General features: G+C 56.0%; 1 protein-coding gene across 8 annotated transcripts in view; it reads left to right on the top strand.

The window, feature by feature from the left end:
• MSI2 (musashi RNA binding protein 2) overlaps nucleotides 1-15,830 on the top strand; it is a 389,160-nt gene that overhangs the window by 345,330 nt on the left and 28,000 nt on the right. For 5 of the 8 annotated variants that reach the window (XR_009560253.1, XM_060290138.1, XM_060290137.1 and 2 more), the window contains exons 11-12: nucleotides 12,088-12,111; nucleotides 13,400-13,462. Coding sequence is in view for 6 of the 8 variants with exons in the window: in XM_060290138.1 (XP_060146121.1) it covers nucleotides 12,088-12,111; nucleotides 13,400-13,462 (87 nt within the window). In the remaining 2 variants the exon portion in view is untranslated. The remainder of the gene's footprint in view (nucleotides 1-12,087; nucleotides 12,112-13,399; nucleotides 13,463-15,830) is intronic. The other 3 variants (XR_009560254.1, XM_030881655.2, XM_030881652.2) reach the window with 1 other exon arrangement.

Raw genomic sequence — 15,830 nt, 5'->3', positions numbered from 1 at the left:
GGCTGTTGGTCCTGCCTGGTGTGACCCCACTACTGGGTCTTACAAAGTCAAATAAAATTAGCTGGGTAAAGAAGAGAAGGAAGTGTATCCCAGGTAGAGAAATGACATGCTTAGACACTGAATCAAGTATTTTTTTTAAAGAAAGAAAATGCAATATAATAATACCTAGGCAAAATAAGAATTTGTTTTTTCTCTCCAGTGTGGAAGAAGCCTGATGTGGCTCCACAGTATCAAGGGTCTGGGTTTCTTTGATCTTTGTGTCCTATTCTCTTCAATGTAAGACTCCATCTTATAGACTAAGAAGGCTGCTCAGGCTCCAGCCATTACGTACTCATCCCAGAAGAACACATCTCTTCCCTTTAATAACACTTCTTAGAAGTTATGTGTGGCACTCTGCTTCGATCCCGTTGGTCAGGCCTTAGTCACATGGCCACTTTTAGCTGCAAAGGAACCTCAGGAATGTCTTTATTCCTGGTAACCATGTGCCAGCTAAAAACAGGGTTCTGGTATTAAGGAAGAAGAGTGAAATATTTATTAGGGGACACTTAGCAATCTCTGCCACAAACCTGAAAGGGGCTGCGGTGCAGGTCCCAGGGATTAAGAGCAGTTAATGGGATGGGGGTGGGTCAGGGGAGACAAGGTTAGAAAGGGGGGCAGGTTCCGGAACTCACATTTGATCCACAAAACACATGAAAAGCCCTTAGAGGATTTTAGGTAGAGGAGTGATGTGGTCAGATTTCCAAAGTGAGTCAGAAGGGGTTTGGGGCGGGGGGGTGGGGGGCAGTGAGGGACCCATGTGGGTGAGTTCAAAAGAATGCTCCCCTCTTTCTGCACTGCCTCTCCTCCTCTCTGCCTCTTCCTCTCGGGGCTCTGTTCCTCTCCCCCTGCCTCAGGTTGGCTGCGGCCCTTTGGGGGTCTTTCAGCTCTACTGGGACAGCAGGGTTAATGCAGTCCCAACCGTCAAAAAAGTGTCTGAGCCACAGCCTTGGCTACTGAAGTGACCTCATACACAGGGCGCTGGGGGCAGCCAGGAGGGTCAGGCTAGCATCCCTGGCTCAGCGCTGCCACCTCCCTCCTAGGATGACTGTGTGGGAACAGCCGGGTGGTACAGGTTCCAGGCGGGGAAACCCTGGGACTCTGGTTCAGGAAGTACCAGTTTGTGTTTCTGCGTCCTCAGTGATGGAAAGCAGATTTCATTCAGGTGCTGATGTTGACTGGCTTCCTGGAGCACTGGCTTAAGAATGATCTTGAGGCCAAGTCTTAGCTCAGCAGAAAGGGAGCGGTGGTTGATTAGTGATGCCTGCATGGTTGCTGGATCCGGAACTCACAACTGCTCACCACGTATTTTGCCTTCCATGTCTCCAGTCTAATGATGGATGGTTCTCAGGTGCTGGTTCAGTTTTGGTCCTTCTAAAAGATGGTCATTCTGTTCCACACCGAGGGAGGGGGTGTGGTCTGGGGAGAGGCGCCATAGCTCAAGGATACCCTGTTCTCTCTGGCGGAGAAGCTGCTGTAGCCCATCTTCAGTTGTGGCTCTGCGGTGTAAGCTTCGGTCACATCGTCTAGTCTTTGAGCAAAGACCAAGTCTTAGTGGTCTGTCTTATCCTGAGGGCCGTGGCTTGAATGTGGAAAGAAGAGGGAAGAGGGCCCGAGTTTTTGGAAGGGGAAGGAGTTTGCCTTATGCCAGATGACTGGGGGAAGCAGCCCGGGGCAAGGGGCTGCTTCCTGAGCTAGCTCACACCAACCTGTCAGTTCCCTCCGGTTTACGGCACGCGTGACGTGTTCAGACGTGCTGATAGCTGCCACGCCAAAGGCCTGGGGCCCTGCCTGGATGGATAACCTGGGCCACTGCAGGGAGCGACTCCAGAGGCCTTCCGTCCACCCCTCCCCCAGCCCACCCACATGGTGGAGACCCTCGTGCTCAGCCCCCACTCGGGAATCCTGTGCTCGTACTCCCACCAGAAAAAGTGATGCTTTTTCTGGTCAAGTTCTTGAAGAGAGAGGAGCAGGCCTCCCTCCCAGCCTCTGTGACTGTCAGGGGAGGCAATTCCAGGGCCACTGTGGTGGAATCACAAAACCAGTGGCCACCACTTCACTCGGGTGTCTGTTTAAACCTCAGGACTTTCCTCTGCTTAAGTTTGGAAGGGGCTCTTTCCTCACCCCCTACCCCAGAAATGCCCTCAGGGGGAACCCCGGTATACCCTGACGCGGTAGGTCCTCAGCTCTGCCAGTGCCGCCTGGCTCGGGGCTTCTGCCTGGGTTCCAGAACGGAGCCCTCCCAGCGAGTGATGGCTGGCTCCTGACGGGTAGGGGAGCCCACCTTGACATGCCAGGATGGGATGGTCGGCTCCCCAGGCCTGTTGACATGTCCACAGTCCCAGGCGCCCACAGCTAGATGTTTCAGCACTGTAAACAGAAACGCTCCCTTGTAAAGGGAAGCCCCACCTGACACGGCAGCCCGCACACATCTGCTTCGTCACCAGCCCTCTAATCTGCACCTCCCTCCAGCCCAGAGCTTCGTCTCTAGGGATTACCCCCTTCGCAGATTGGATCCACAGGCAGATTTGCAATCACAAGCCAGCGCCTCCGGTGGCCAGCCCGCTCCCACGCCGCCTGGCCCTGTGGGCACTGGGGGCTTATCCCTCATTTGAATATTAAAGCTTAGTCAGGACAGTATAGCTGCTGCTTTAAAAGAAAATGAGGAAGTAAAATTCTGCAGCACACCCCTATTCTGGCACAAGCTGTGCATGGGCCGCCCTCCCATGCTCCTCCCGTCGCATAGAAAATCAGGGGCTGACGCTATTCCCAGATGATGAAAGCAGAGCGTGGTGCCTAATAGGCAGTTAATAAATGTTTGCGGAAATGAATCGGAGCAGTCTGAATGGAGGATTGCGGGTTTCACTTTCCATCAGGTTTCCATGCCTCTTGAAACTCCTCTGCATGAAAAAGGGAAACGTGACTCGGGGTGCCAAAGCCAGAGACCCCGGTTCTCAGGAGGGAAGTCGGGAGACTGAGTTCTTGTCCCCAGCTTGCTGGGACAGTCAGGCCACCTCTGGGCCTCAGTTTCCCCATCTGTCCAATGGGGCTATTGATCTCCTTGTCTTATCCCCTTCCTCACAGATTGTTGAGAGGGTCACTGACCAGGCATTAAAACCAAAACAACAACAACAACAAATAATAGAGTGTGAGATTATAGGCAGACGGCAGTGCCAGGCCTGAGGGATGGGCAGCTCATGCGTCTAGGACAGCCAAGGACAAACCAGAAGGCCAAGATGGGCCCCCATTCCCTCCTTCTCCCCAGGCTGAAAAGACGAGCAGAGTCCTACCCCGAGATATCTTCCCTGAGTCCAGGTCAGCTTGGATCCCCTGCCTCAGAGAGACCCAACCAATGGGGTCACTGCCTGTGCTGCCGGTGCGTTCCGTTGGGGGTGGGCCATGAGAGCGCATTCTCGGTAGTGTGCTGGACAGTGTCATCAGGACCTGCCGGGGGCTAGATCCTCTCTGGGCATTGGGAAGGGATCCTGATAAAGCGAGTGAGGAGGCCAGAGCCTGGAGGGGCGTCGCACAGGCAGCCAGATGTATCCCCCTGTGGTCTGACGGGGGGGGAGGGGTGGCAGGGTTGGGGAGTCACTGACTGCCAGCAAAGCTTTCAAGAAGGGGCACCATCTGAACTGGGTTTTGAGGTGCAAATAGGAGTTTGCCATGCAGCCAGTGAGGGAAGGGTACTCCACGTCCAGGGATTAGCAAGTGTAAGGGCCCAGAAGCATTACGTGGCTTCCCTCCCTAGCGTTCCTACCTCTGTTGATGATTCTGTGGCCCCCATCTGGGCAGGTGCTGTCCTATTACCTGGGCCAGGACAGCTGGACAACAGACATTAGCACTGAAAAGCTGATGCCACTTCTTCCCAGACCTAGGGAATCACGGGCAGACACTCTGTGAACCAGGGGTGCTGTCCCCACCGTTGCCTTAGGCTGTTCCCTGTCGGATTGCACTGAGCTGGCCCAGTGGGCCCTGGGCGCTGGCTGCCCAGGGCTGGCTTCCTTTGAGGCCAAGAGCCTTGCCCAGTTGCAGTCACCTAGAGAAGGACAGGAGAGCGAGAGTGCAGCTGCTGACCCCCCTCGGAAGCCCTGCTGCCCTGCTCTGAGCCCGAGCAGGCCTCAGGGCAAGCCTGAGTTTGCAGGGGAGGGTGTGGGGCCTGTCCTGCATCTCTCTTAGTGGAGCTGGTTTAGGGCCTCTCCACACTCTCTTCCTCTGACCTCTGGCACCGCCCTGGAATGAGCTAGGATTCAGGTAAGGCCTGGAGCAGGTCGAGCCCCTTTCTTGCCCATCCTGTTGTACCTATCCGTTCCTCTTCCACCCATTCCGCCCTTGCTTACCAGCACCTGCTGCATCACAGCCCTGCCCCAGAAGCTGGGGACACAGTGACGAAGCAGAGAGACATAGCCCTGCTTTCTGGGGCACGTGCTGGCAACAGAGGAGAGAGCAGGCTTCCACTAGATGGAAGGGCCCCCAGAGGTCCCTCTGGCTGAGCCCTTCCTAGAGGAGCTGGGAGGGACTGAACAAATCCAAGGGCAAAAGGGCAGGAGCGACCGCCAGCGCAGCTGACGCGCGAGCTCCGGGGGTCTTCAGCCACCGCAGCCAGGCCCTCCCTGAAGCCCCTGCGAGCCCCTCGCCTCCTGCCGTCACATTACCCACCTTGTACTTCAGATAAGACGTAGCCTTATCACTCACAGGCAAATTATAAATGGTATCTATTAAAGCCCTTTGTATGTGAAATGTCGTGTAAATTAATAGGGTTTTAGACTAGGAAGACCACGCTACTGTTATTACCTTGGGCAATAATAATAAAAATAGAAATAAAAGTTATTATTCCACTTACTGAGAGCTCACCCGATGCCAGATACTGGTGCACCGGAGCCACCAACGCGCTGAATTTCACAGCAGCCCTCAAAGGAGGTCATTAGTCGCGCTTACAGAGGAGCCAAATGAGGCCAAGGCGGGGTTACATAACTCGTCTTGGGTGGCACAGCTAGTGAGCGTGGGAGATGGGATTTTTGCCACCTTGCTTTTAGCCATGTTGTGCATGGTTTCCTTTAAGCTTAACTGTCTGGACCTGAGTCCTTCACCAAGTAGCGTCTTCCTGGGGGTATTGTACTGGGGGCTCACTGAGATGGTCGGGGGGAGCCTCTTGGCCGTGGAAGGCGCCCCAGTGGCAGCTGCCCTTCTTATCATCAGTGTAACGATCATCTTCTCCGCATCTCATCTGCTTTAAAGGTGAGGAGACAAAGGAACAGAGAAGGTTCTACACATCACCTTGTCACCTAGGGCTGACATGCAGTGGCGTGATCTGCCGGCTGTTCACATTTTTAATGATTTCTGTACCGGTTGGTACGTAGCAGCTGCCTTGAGCCCCCAGAATGCCTCCCCCTCACCTCCCGGGAGTCTCCCCCAAGACCCCCTGACCATCCCATGGTCCGTCAGTCAGTGCCCAATTCAAAACCTAAAATAGCCTGTCTCAGGGGTCAAAAAGTGCTGGACTGCATTTACAGGAGAGAGAGCTTGAGATCACAGATGTCAGCTGACCCACAGAGCTAGTGATGGGGCCAAGGTGGGAGCCTGGGATCTTTCAGCAAAGAGTCTTGGGGTGCTCAAGACTTGAAGGTTTGCTGTCCTGGTGCACAGCCGTGGGTGCTATAGGGCTGGTGTTTGGAATTGTGCCGAGCCCTTGCACAGGCCCGTGAAGAACGAAGCTGGGGAAAGTAGGCAAAGAGAGGAGGCCCAGGAGAGTTTAGGCCATTTAGATTTAAATGGCTAAGGGAGAGATCCTATGCGGAGAATGCAAAATGTTGACTCTTTAACTGGCAATTGGACATCTGAAACTTTGAGAACAGGACATGTAAAAAGCCATCTGCAGGGCTTTCCTGGTGGCGCAGTGGTTGAGAGTCCGCCTGCCGATGCAGGGGACGGGGGTTCGTGCCCCGGTCCGGGAAGATCCCACATGCCGCGGAGCGGCTGGGCCCGTGAGCCGTGGCCGCTGAGCCTGCACGTCCGGAGCCTGTGCTCCGCAATGGGAGAGGCCACAACAGTGAGAGGCCCGTGTACCGCAAAAACAAAACAAAACAAAAAGCCATGTGCACAGTGAGCTCTAGCAGGACCAATGGTCAGACCAGTGGCTTGCCCTGACACCCATTGGTGGTAGGTGGGAGAGTGTCTGCAAAGCAGAAATTGCAGTTTTATGAAGAGTGAGGGGAGGGGTGGTGCAGGAGAGAAGGAGAAACTCTCAGGATAGTTTGCTCATGTCTCCTTAGAAACTACAGTCTGAAACGCCTTCACTTTGAAGGTCTTGGTCTTGGTCTCTGACAGGCTGACGTTTGTTCTGTGGGCAAGTGGGTGTCCCTGGGCTAGCCAGGACCACAAACTGCTGTCACAGAGCGGCGAAGGCTGGCTTTGGAGTGAACTCCCTGTGGCCACTCTCACCCTTGAAGTCTTGCTAGAGAGAGAGAGCAATGCGGAACAGAGTGTCCTCCTAGGGCCAGGAGCCAGGGCGGAGCACTTGTAATGTATCAGCCATTCCCGATACTGGCCCTCTGGCCAGCACTGCGGAGAAACCTTGCCTTGTCCCCAAGGCCCCAGATAGTCAGGCCAAAGCTAGAACTCCTTAGGGCCCAGAAAGGGAAGGATTTGTCCCCAGCTCGGTCGGTCCTGACTGAAAAGAATTTTGAGGGACCTGTGTCTTGGTCACGTGTACCAAGGGCCTAGCTTGGTGATTTTTTTTTAACTGAATTGAAGTGGTACGACCTTTAGGGGCTATAGGTCAAGATCATAGCCATGGGAATGCCTCCATTCCCTTTCCTTTTGTTTGCTGGATTTTGGAGAAAAGAATTAGCTGGAATGGCCACGCCCTACCCTCCACCGTCCTGCAAGGCTGTCTTCTGATCGCTGCTTCTCTCTCCAAGCAGGATTTGGTGTAGCCACACCCACGTCTTGAGCTCATCTATGAGAAGACCCTATAGTACACACAGTCAGGGGCCTGGCTGCAAGCTAGGTGGGCCCGGGGTAGAGGCCCCCTTCTCGCTGGCAGAGTGGCCAGAGCTCCCTTCTAGCCCAAAACCCTGCTTCTCGGTAGCCAATTTTCTCTCCTTTGCGGGGAGTTGGTTTGTGTGCAGCCTGGGCCCGGAGCTGGAGACCGCTTTCCCATCAGGACTAGTGACTGGAAGCTCTGTGAGGGCAGAGAGTGTGTGTGTTTAGTTCACTGCTATGACCCCAGTGGTTAGAATAGTGCCTGGCACGTAGTAGGTGCTCAATAAATATTTAGAATGGGTCGGGAGTTACGGAGGCCTCTGAGGTCGGTCCCTGCAAAAGTTCTAGGTGAGCAAGGGCACTGTGGGCTCCAGCTCTCTGTTGGGAGGTAATACGGCCCCGCTGGAGAAAGACGCCGGGCCAGAGTCCCCAGGGAGAGCTTTCTGCTTCCTGCCTCCCCAGGACCCCAGCAAGCAGTGCCTAAAGCCATGTTCTCAGCTCCGGCCATGCTTTGGGGAGCACTGGAAGTTTCCTTTGTCCAGGCTGCACCCAGACATATCATCAGAATCTCTGGGGGCTGGGCCCAGGCATCAGAGGAAGAGGGAGGCAGGAGGAATTGCCTGGAGCAGCTGCAGGTGGGTGACAGTGCCCGCCCTCAGAGGGACCCTGGGCAGCTCTACACGCCTCCTGGAGATGCAGGGTGTGCTGGGGAAGGGGGTGGAGAGTGCTTAAAGCAAGCACAATGTAGGAAAAACTGTCTTTCCTGGTAGTGAGCATTATAAGAGAGAGTTTTATAAAGATTCCCCTCAGAAATCACAGCGTGTCAGAGCCATAAGGAACCTCAGAACTCACTCATCCGAGGTCACAGAATTAAGTGGTGACCAAGCCAGAACTGTATCCCAGGCGGCATCTTCTCAAACCGGGAAGGGGAGAGGATGCAAAGTAAGAGGCCCGTGACCTAATACCCCGCGGTGGACAGGACAGTGGGGCCCTTCAGTGTTTACTATAAACCAAGGACACCCCAAGACTTCCTCTACATCAAGGATTCTCTGCCCTCGATCCCACAGGGAATCCTGTGCATGTCTGCATGCGTCAGAATTATCTGGAAGGCCTCTAAAAGATAGAGACAGAGGCCCTACCTGATTCTTTGTGTGCTAAAGCTCCCTCAGCCAGGCTAGAAACCCGCTGCTCTGAACGGAGACCCTGAAGTGGATCTCAGAGGAGATGGTCGCAAGGATTAGATTCTCCACCGTGTTCTCAGGAGGGCCTTTCCTTCCACAAGGTTAGCGGGAGACAGGGTACGCAGATGTACACCTCAATTTAACCTTTTGTAATTTTTTTTTTTTTTTTTGCGGTACGTGGGCCTCTCACTGTTGTGGCCTCCCCCGTTGCGGAGCACAGGCTCCAGACGCGCAGGCTCAGCGGCCATGGCTCACAGGCCCAGCCGCTCCGCGGCATGTGGGATCCTCCCGGACCGGGGCACGAACCCGTGTCCCCTGCATCGGCAGGCGGACTCTCAACCACTGCGCCACCAGGGAAGCCCCAACCTTTTGCAATTTTTGAAAACCTTTAAACCAAACGTTCTCCCCCTCGGCTGCACCCTGGGGTCACCTGGGAAGCACTTAAAGGTCCCCCTGTCCAGGCTGCACCCTAAACCAGATAAATCAGCATCTCCAACAGTGGGACCCAGGCCTCAGCATTTGTGAAAACTCCCCAAGTGGTCCAGTGAGCGGCCAGCGGTAAGGATAGTCCGCTAGACAGAGCAGGTGCTTTTTCTTGTTGTTGCCGGCCGTCTCCTGTAGGCATTTGAGTTTGCTGCCCCTGGGCTGCAGGGTCACGGGAGTGGAGAGGCAGCTAGACATGCAGGCAGTGCTGCCTTTCAGCTCAGTTTACCCAGAGCAGTGCCTCCCAGCCCTGGCCCTCCTCCACCACCTTAGGGCATCTGACCATCATCATACCAGCTGACGCTCCACAAGAATCTAAGGTGGGACAGACTCTGGACTAGGTCCCAAGTGGGACATGGGGCTCGGTCCCCACCCTACAAGAATTTGCCACCCAGCGGGAGAAATCAGATGTGCACGTAAAAATAACTGTGCTTAGGTAAGGCAAAAACTGGTGAGTGCCACAGAGGCAATAAAAAGTAGGTGTGGCATCGTAGAAGCCGCCAAAAAACCAAAAGTGCCGTTGACTTCTGACTGGCACTAAATTCTCAGAGATCCAGAAAGTCCAGAAAAGCATCTCGTTCACTGTCAGTGGGATGGCAACAGCTCTCACATGAGTTACTTACCCCAGAGGTGTGGTAGTGCCAACCCCAGAGGCACCGCTTTCCAGTGACAGAGGGACTTGGGTTTGTCATCCTCTTACACCAGCAAGACAGGCTCTTGCAGGCTCAGGGCTGAAGGGATTTTAGAGGTCATCTGGCTTGACCTCCTTGCAGGAGACAGGAGTTGGTTACCCGGGGCGCAGAGAAGTGAAACACGGTGCTCAAGTTATAAAGCAAGCCAGGGGCAGCTGAGGCTGGCAGCCAGGCTTTGATGCCAAACCCAGTGATCCTTTTACTGCGCTGGTGGGGCGAGGAGCTCCAGACTGGTGAGACTGGGTCTTTAGGTCTGAATGACAGCTCCTAGGAGGCGTGGCACCTGCCCGTGCCTGGAATGCCACCATTAGTGCTTCGTTCTTTCGTACCCAGGCAGCCTCTTTTTGAATGCAAGATTCTCTAACAGGAGGGGCATACTACCTTCCTAACACCTGAGTCGCCAGGTAAGAAACCTATAGCTCTCAAGTCCTGAGGTTTTATTAGCAAAACATTTTTCTCGTTGCTGCCTGATTTACTGCTGAAATGGGAGGTATTAAGCCACTGGGGTCACGCCAGCCAGCTTGGCCCAGTTGTTAGAGCTGAAAAGAACGCATATTCTAATTTTGAGGTATGGACGTTTAGCTGCACTAAAATGACATCATGAAGTTGGGACATCCTGAACGATTCCAGACCACTGTTATCAGTAGGAATTCAGCCCTCCTGTGTGCTAATGACCATCTGACCATGTGGCCAACCCCGGAGAAGGTGGAATAGCCCTGCGTGAGGGAGAGCCCTGTCTTGAGGGCAGGGCTGATGGCTGGACAGAGACCTGAGGGGCTTCATCAGAATGAGAGCTCACACTTGTCGAAGCTTACTTCCTGGCAGGCATTCGTCTAAGCGCTTTGCATCTATTAATCTCTGACTGATATCGCCATCTCTTTTACAAATGGGGACACCAAGGCACAGAAGGTTAAGGCAGCTTGCCCAGAGTCACTCAGCTAGTAAGTGGCTGAGCCAGGATTTGAACCCAGACAGGCTTCGTGTCTGTGCACTTGGCTATTGGGCTAACCTGCCTCACGAGGAGAAGCCTGGTTGCCCCCTTCACGCGTTGGCCAGACAGGCTGTGTCGAGGAGGGAGCCCTTCTCCGCATTGCCAGCGGGCAGACGGGGGACGGTCATCTGGGCAGTGGGGTGCTAGGGTGGCCACGGGCACTCATGGACCAGGGGCTCTGCCACGCTTGCCTGGGCCTCAGCCCCAGCAAGGAGCCCTGAGCCCTGCCAGATCTGCCTAATGCCCTGCAGTAAACCCCTGGATACCCCCTGCCAGGGCAACCCAGACCCCCATCCCTTCAAAAATAAAATAAGAGGTTTCCCAAGGAGGGAGTCTGCCGCAGGTGACCCCTGGCTCCTGAGGGCCTGGGGAGAGATGCTGAGCACAGGACCAGAAGCCGAATCTGCAAGGCTGCAAGCCGAATCTCCCTGTTCTTCCACCTCCTCCGGGTCCAGCCCTGGAAGCTCCTGGTCCCCAGGTCCCTCCTGCCGTCCTGGAGACAGGCTGCACTCCATGGGGACAGCTGTAGACCCATGACGGCCCCTGGCTGGGGCAGCCCCAGCACCTACACACACACACACACACACACACACACACACACACACACACACACACACACACACACACACACACACACACACACACACACACACACACACACACACACACACACACACACACACACACACACACACACACACACACACACACACACACACACACACACCTCTCTCCTGGATCTGTGCTCACGCATCCCCCATAAGCCCCGCCACCAAGGACAGCCCATTGGCCTTAGAAATAGCATAAGCGGCTTAGCTGCCAGGTCATCTGGAGAATGTATTTGGGGTGAGCGGTGAGGCTGGGCGGCCTCCCAGAACAGGAGGGGGATGGCAGGGAGCTGGGGAGGTGGACCAAGAAGACAGCCCTGGGGCAGGATGCTGGGGCAGCGCTCTCTCCTCCTCCAGGCTGCACGGGGGGATGGGGGGAACGGCGGGCTGTGTCGCCACAGAGTGGGTGCTGTGAGGGCTGTCTCTGCTGTTCTGGGCACACTGGGGGGCTCCCCTCCCCTGCTCCCCCGCCCCCAACACCTGTCACTCCGCTTAGCCCCATTTTGATGGTTGAGTTTAAATTCAGCCCTTAGCAGTATCTGCTGAGCAGTCTCCAGCAGGAGCCTTTATCTGAGATTAGGGATAATGGATTTCCTTTCTTGGATCAGGGTTTTTTTTTTCCTCCCTCTTTCCTCTCTCTTTCTCTTGGACTTTTTGTCCAAAATGCACTCAACTCCAGAAAAGAGAGCTTTTGTTAAAAGTCTTCTTACCGACTCAACTCCCCTCCCCCAGCTCTGTCCCCCCTCCCTCCCCCCCACCACCATTTTTTTCATGCTTCCAAGGAAACCTGTTTCAAGTAAGAAGTGAGAGAGTACAAAAGAATAAGGACCTTCCTCCTGTCCCCGCCCTCTTCCTTCTCCCTCAGGGTCCCCTGAGCCCTGCTCCGGGCCTGCAGCAGAGCCTGGTGTAGCGTTGGGATGGGGAGAAATAACTTGACATCTTCCTTATTTTCCTTCAGCACTTTGCGCAAGCACCCACATCTTCAGAAATCTAGATCCTGCCTGGAAGAAATGGGGAGGGGACTTGGTGGGGGAGTCCCTTCCCTGGTCTTGTCGGGGTCATTGCTGTGTACATTTATTTCACCTGGATCTTTCTTTTTCCCCCTTCAACAGCCCTATTACCATATTTAAATGCAAGTATGTCTCTTTTCATTGGCATTTGAAGTAGCTTAGCCTGACGTTTCTAGTATAGCTCCTTCCCTTCTGAACTTCTTTCCTCCCCAGTAGTTCTGTGTAGCTAGGGCAATAGTCTTAGAGTTTAGCGGGCTTCTAGTTTGCTGTGTTTGGGGGACGGCCCTCTCTCTCCTCTCTCTCCTCCCCTGCTCCCCGGTGCATGTTCCCTTACCGCCCTCGTCCTGTAGCAGCTCCTTATCTGGAAGGCTCAGTGGCCAACGCTGAGCCCCTCCGTTGGGCTGTTTGCTTGCTGCTGGCTTCCGGCACATCATTTAAAACCACAGGCACTGGACACGGGTCTGCTTGGAGGTAGATTGTCCCACGCGTGGGGGAGTGTGTCTGTGTGTGTCCCAGGGCGTGGCTGTGCGTGCACAGGCTAGTGGCCGGAAGAAGCCCGGGGGAGGGGACGTGCCCACCTCTTCCTTCACCTGGACACTCTGCAGCCACGCTGGGTCACCTTGTCCTTCTGACGTTTAGTCCCACTGCTGGGACAGCCTCGCTGCCTGGTGCGTTGTCAGATCAAAACCCCCAGGAGACCCTTCAGTGCCACCTTGATTGGGATGGTGGAGCTCAGACAGAAGGGCCAGATCTAGATCCCCCTAATGTGCCTCCAGAGCCACAGGCCCACCCCACGTCGTCTCTGCGGCCCCACACTTCCTCCCCGAGCTGGCCCCCCAGAATGCTTCACCCTTGGGCACGGGGCCGTGATGCTGCTGGCACTGGAGTGTGGAGTCAAGACGGCCAAGCCAGCCTGAGGCCTCAGGAGAACGGCTAGGCTTAAGCCGTCTCCCGGCCAAGGTGCCTGTAGTGTCAAGAGGCCACCCTCAGGGCCTCCTGCCTATGGCTGAGGGCTGACTGCACCCCAGGGACCCCTGCCTGTGACCGGGCCATGCTCTACCCCACCCAGCTCTTGATAGGCCCTGGGGAATCACCAAGGTGCCCGTGCAGGGGCCGCAGGGAGCTCGCCCTGCTCTCGAGAGAAGTTACTCTTCATTCCCTTCCGTTATTTTGGTGTGCCGTCTAGAACCAGTTTCCCGGGTGACAAATGTGTGGCAATCAAACACACCTAAAGATGCTGTGCCTTCCAGAAGCCTGAGCGCCGCTTATCCATGTCCCTCCTAAAGGCCGACCCACGGACATCCCTTCCCACCCCTGTCTTCTGTGTCGGGGCGGGGGACATGGCCTGTGAGACGCGTCTGTCCGTGGCCCTTTCCAGGACCCTCCTTCACCCCAGCTCCTCTCTCTCTGCCAGGCTTCCCGGCAGCGGCTTATGGACCAGTGGCGGCGGCAGCGGTGGCGGCAGCACGAGGATCAGGTAGGAAGGTGTGCGGGCCCGGCGGCTCCCAGGCATGCCCAGTGTGCAGGGGAAGGTAAAGGCCCTGTTGGATGTGCAGCTGCGTCTGCCCACCACTCTCAGCACAGCCCGGAGGGGGGCGGGGGGCGGCCCCAGCGGGGGGTCAGTCCCGGGACCGCAAACCAAAGGCAGATGATGATTCCCTCCCTCGAAAGAGAAAAATGGATTTCTTGTGGACTTCGGACGGGCCCCTTCACCTGACAGCCGGCTTCAGGGCACCCGTGGGCATTTCCCTCCTTGGCTTTTGCTGGTTCACAAGGCCCCCTGCCTCGAGTCTCTGACCCAGCCAGAGAAGCTCTAGGTTGCCAAGGGAGACTCAGAGTCCATCCGTGTGGTCCTGGCCTGGGAGCAACCCACCGCTTTGGCCCCTGCTGCCCTTGGCAAGGGGGCTCGCTGATCCAGGGCTAAACCCCGAGTCCCTGAGGGTCACACGTGAGGCCAACCCTGACCCCAGGGCGTGAAGCCGCTCTTCCTGAAGCCCCCGGGCCATCCCAGACTCTCTTCTGAGCCGAGACCAGAGAGCTCCGAGACTCTAGCCGCCAAGGGAATTGGGGTGTTCCCTCCCATGAGGTTGCCCAGGTCGTTTGGTCTCCAAATGCAACCTTTGAGGGGGTCTGGGACCCTTGGGGTGAGCTGGGAACCTTTCCCCAGCGGCACTGTGGGCTCAGGCTGGAGCTGGGCCTTTGTCCCTCTCCCCCAGATGCCCTCTGCCTTCCTGAGCAAGCAGGGCTTCTGCTGTGTGCTCCCCCATCCCCCAGGCCACCGAGAGGCCCCCCACCTCCTAAACCCGGGAGCCATGGTTTGCAGCTCTCCCCCAACACCCCGCGGCCAGGCCGCTGGAGCACCCAGGGAAGTTTAGTCTGATGTAACAGGGCTCTGAGGAGGGCCGGGGGAGGGAGGTGCTGCTGAGGGTACCAGGAAATGGGGCATTAAAAGCCCAGAGGGCAAACGCCAAAAAGACCTAAACCCTCGGTGGTAAGAGACTGGCACAGTGAGGCCCTTTGGAAATGTCAGTGAAAATCCGTTCCATGCAAACTGGCACTGCCTCAAGCTACAAAGGACCCACTCCCCTGAGCCACCCGCCGGGGGCTTGTTTGGAGGGGCCAGGGAATTCTCAGGGGGCTGCTGAGGGCGTTAGCCAGAGAGCTGGGCGGGGCACCGGGCGCCTTTCCTCGGCTCCCGCCCGCGCAGCCGGCCGCCGAGGCTCCCACCGGCCCTCTGGCCAGCGTCTCTTGGTCCCCCTGCCCTGGGGGCGGGTTGCACAGCTGCCTAGTGTCTCCCTGTTCCATTTGGTTTTTTAACTTGAGAGCTTTTTGGTATCACGATAAACGAGCCTCTGTCCTACCTGTGCCTGGGGGAAGGGACAACAAAAAGAAAAATCCTGAGATTTCTGAGTGTTGTTGGTTGTTGTTTTCTCCGTTCAGTTTCTTTCTTATTGTAACTTGGATTATGAAACTAAACTTTAACCCAAAATTAACCCTGCCTCTCTCCCCACCCCCATTCTCCTTGACTTCATGGCAAGTTTAAAGGGCAGCATGGGGTTCTTTGAGAGTCTGAGAGTGGTCTCCCCATGGTCTCTGCCCCCTTCTGCCACCCCTGCCCTCTCCCAGACCCCCAGAGCCAGGCGGGAGTGCCACCCATCCCCTCTAACTCCTAACCCCAAAGGTCAGAGCCATCTCCAGCCACCCTTTTTTTTTCAGGACCAGTGGTGTTTTATTTGTAGCCATTTCCATCAGGAGCCAAGTCTCCCACAGGCCATTCGAGGTCAGCCATGCTCATCACCGCACTGTTAGTGAATTCTCTTCAGGAGTGTGCTCCCAGACCCCCTGCCCACACCAGCCTGGGTTAGTGCCAGGAGTAAACCCTCAGCTCGGAGGTGCCACCCCAGGATGCAGGCTCGGCCAGGAAGCTGTAGGGCACCCCCGAGTGCAGCCTGGGTGTGCCCGAGGGCGATGACCAGGCGGTGCCTGCCAAAGTCAGAACACTGCCCAGGCTGGAAGACACCTGCCCACGTGTAGACAGGGTAGCTCGGCCCCCACCCCTACCCGCTTTGAACCTGGAGCCGGGTTACAAGGCTGGGGAAGGAAGATCTCCACCTGTCTTTCTCTTAGTGCATTTTGACCTGTAAAGACTCTCCCCTTCCTCCCTCCCTCCCCCTAGAAAATGATCTGGACTCCAAGTCTGGCAGGATGGCCAATTATTTACCTGTCATAGTGGCCCCTGGGTGGCATTTTGGCATGTATGGGAGGGGCTACACAGACTTATTTGGGTGTGCGCATCGGCCCAGGCCAGCAGGGGGGCTCACGGAGGGCTGATTGCCTGGTCTACC

Source organism: Globicephala melas, chromosome 20, assembly GCF_963455315.2.
Source record: "Globicephala melas chromosome 20, mGloMel1.2, whole genome shotgun sequence".
NCBI classification, from domain to species: Eukaryota; Metazoa; Chordata; class Mammalia; order Artiodactyla; family Delphinidae; genus Globicephala; species Globicephala melas.
The sequence above is the reverse complement of the archived record's forward strand: the minus strand, read 5'-3'. Positions and strand labels throughout refer to the sequence as shown.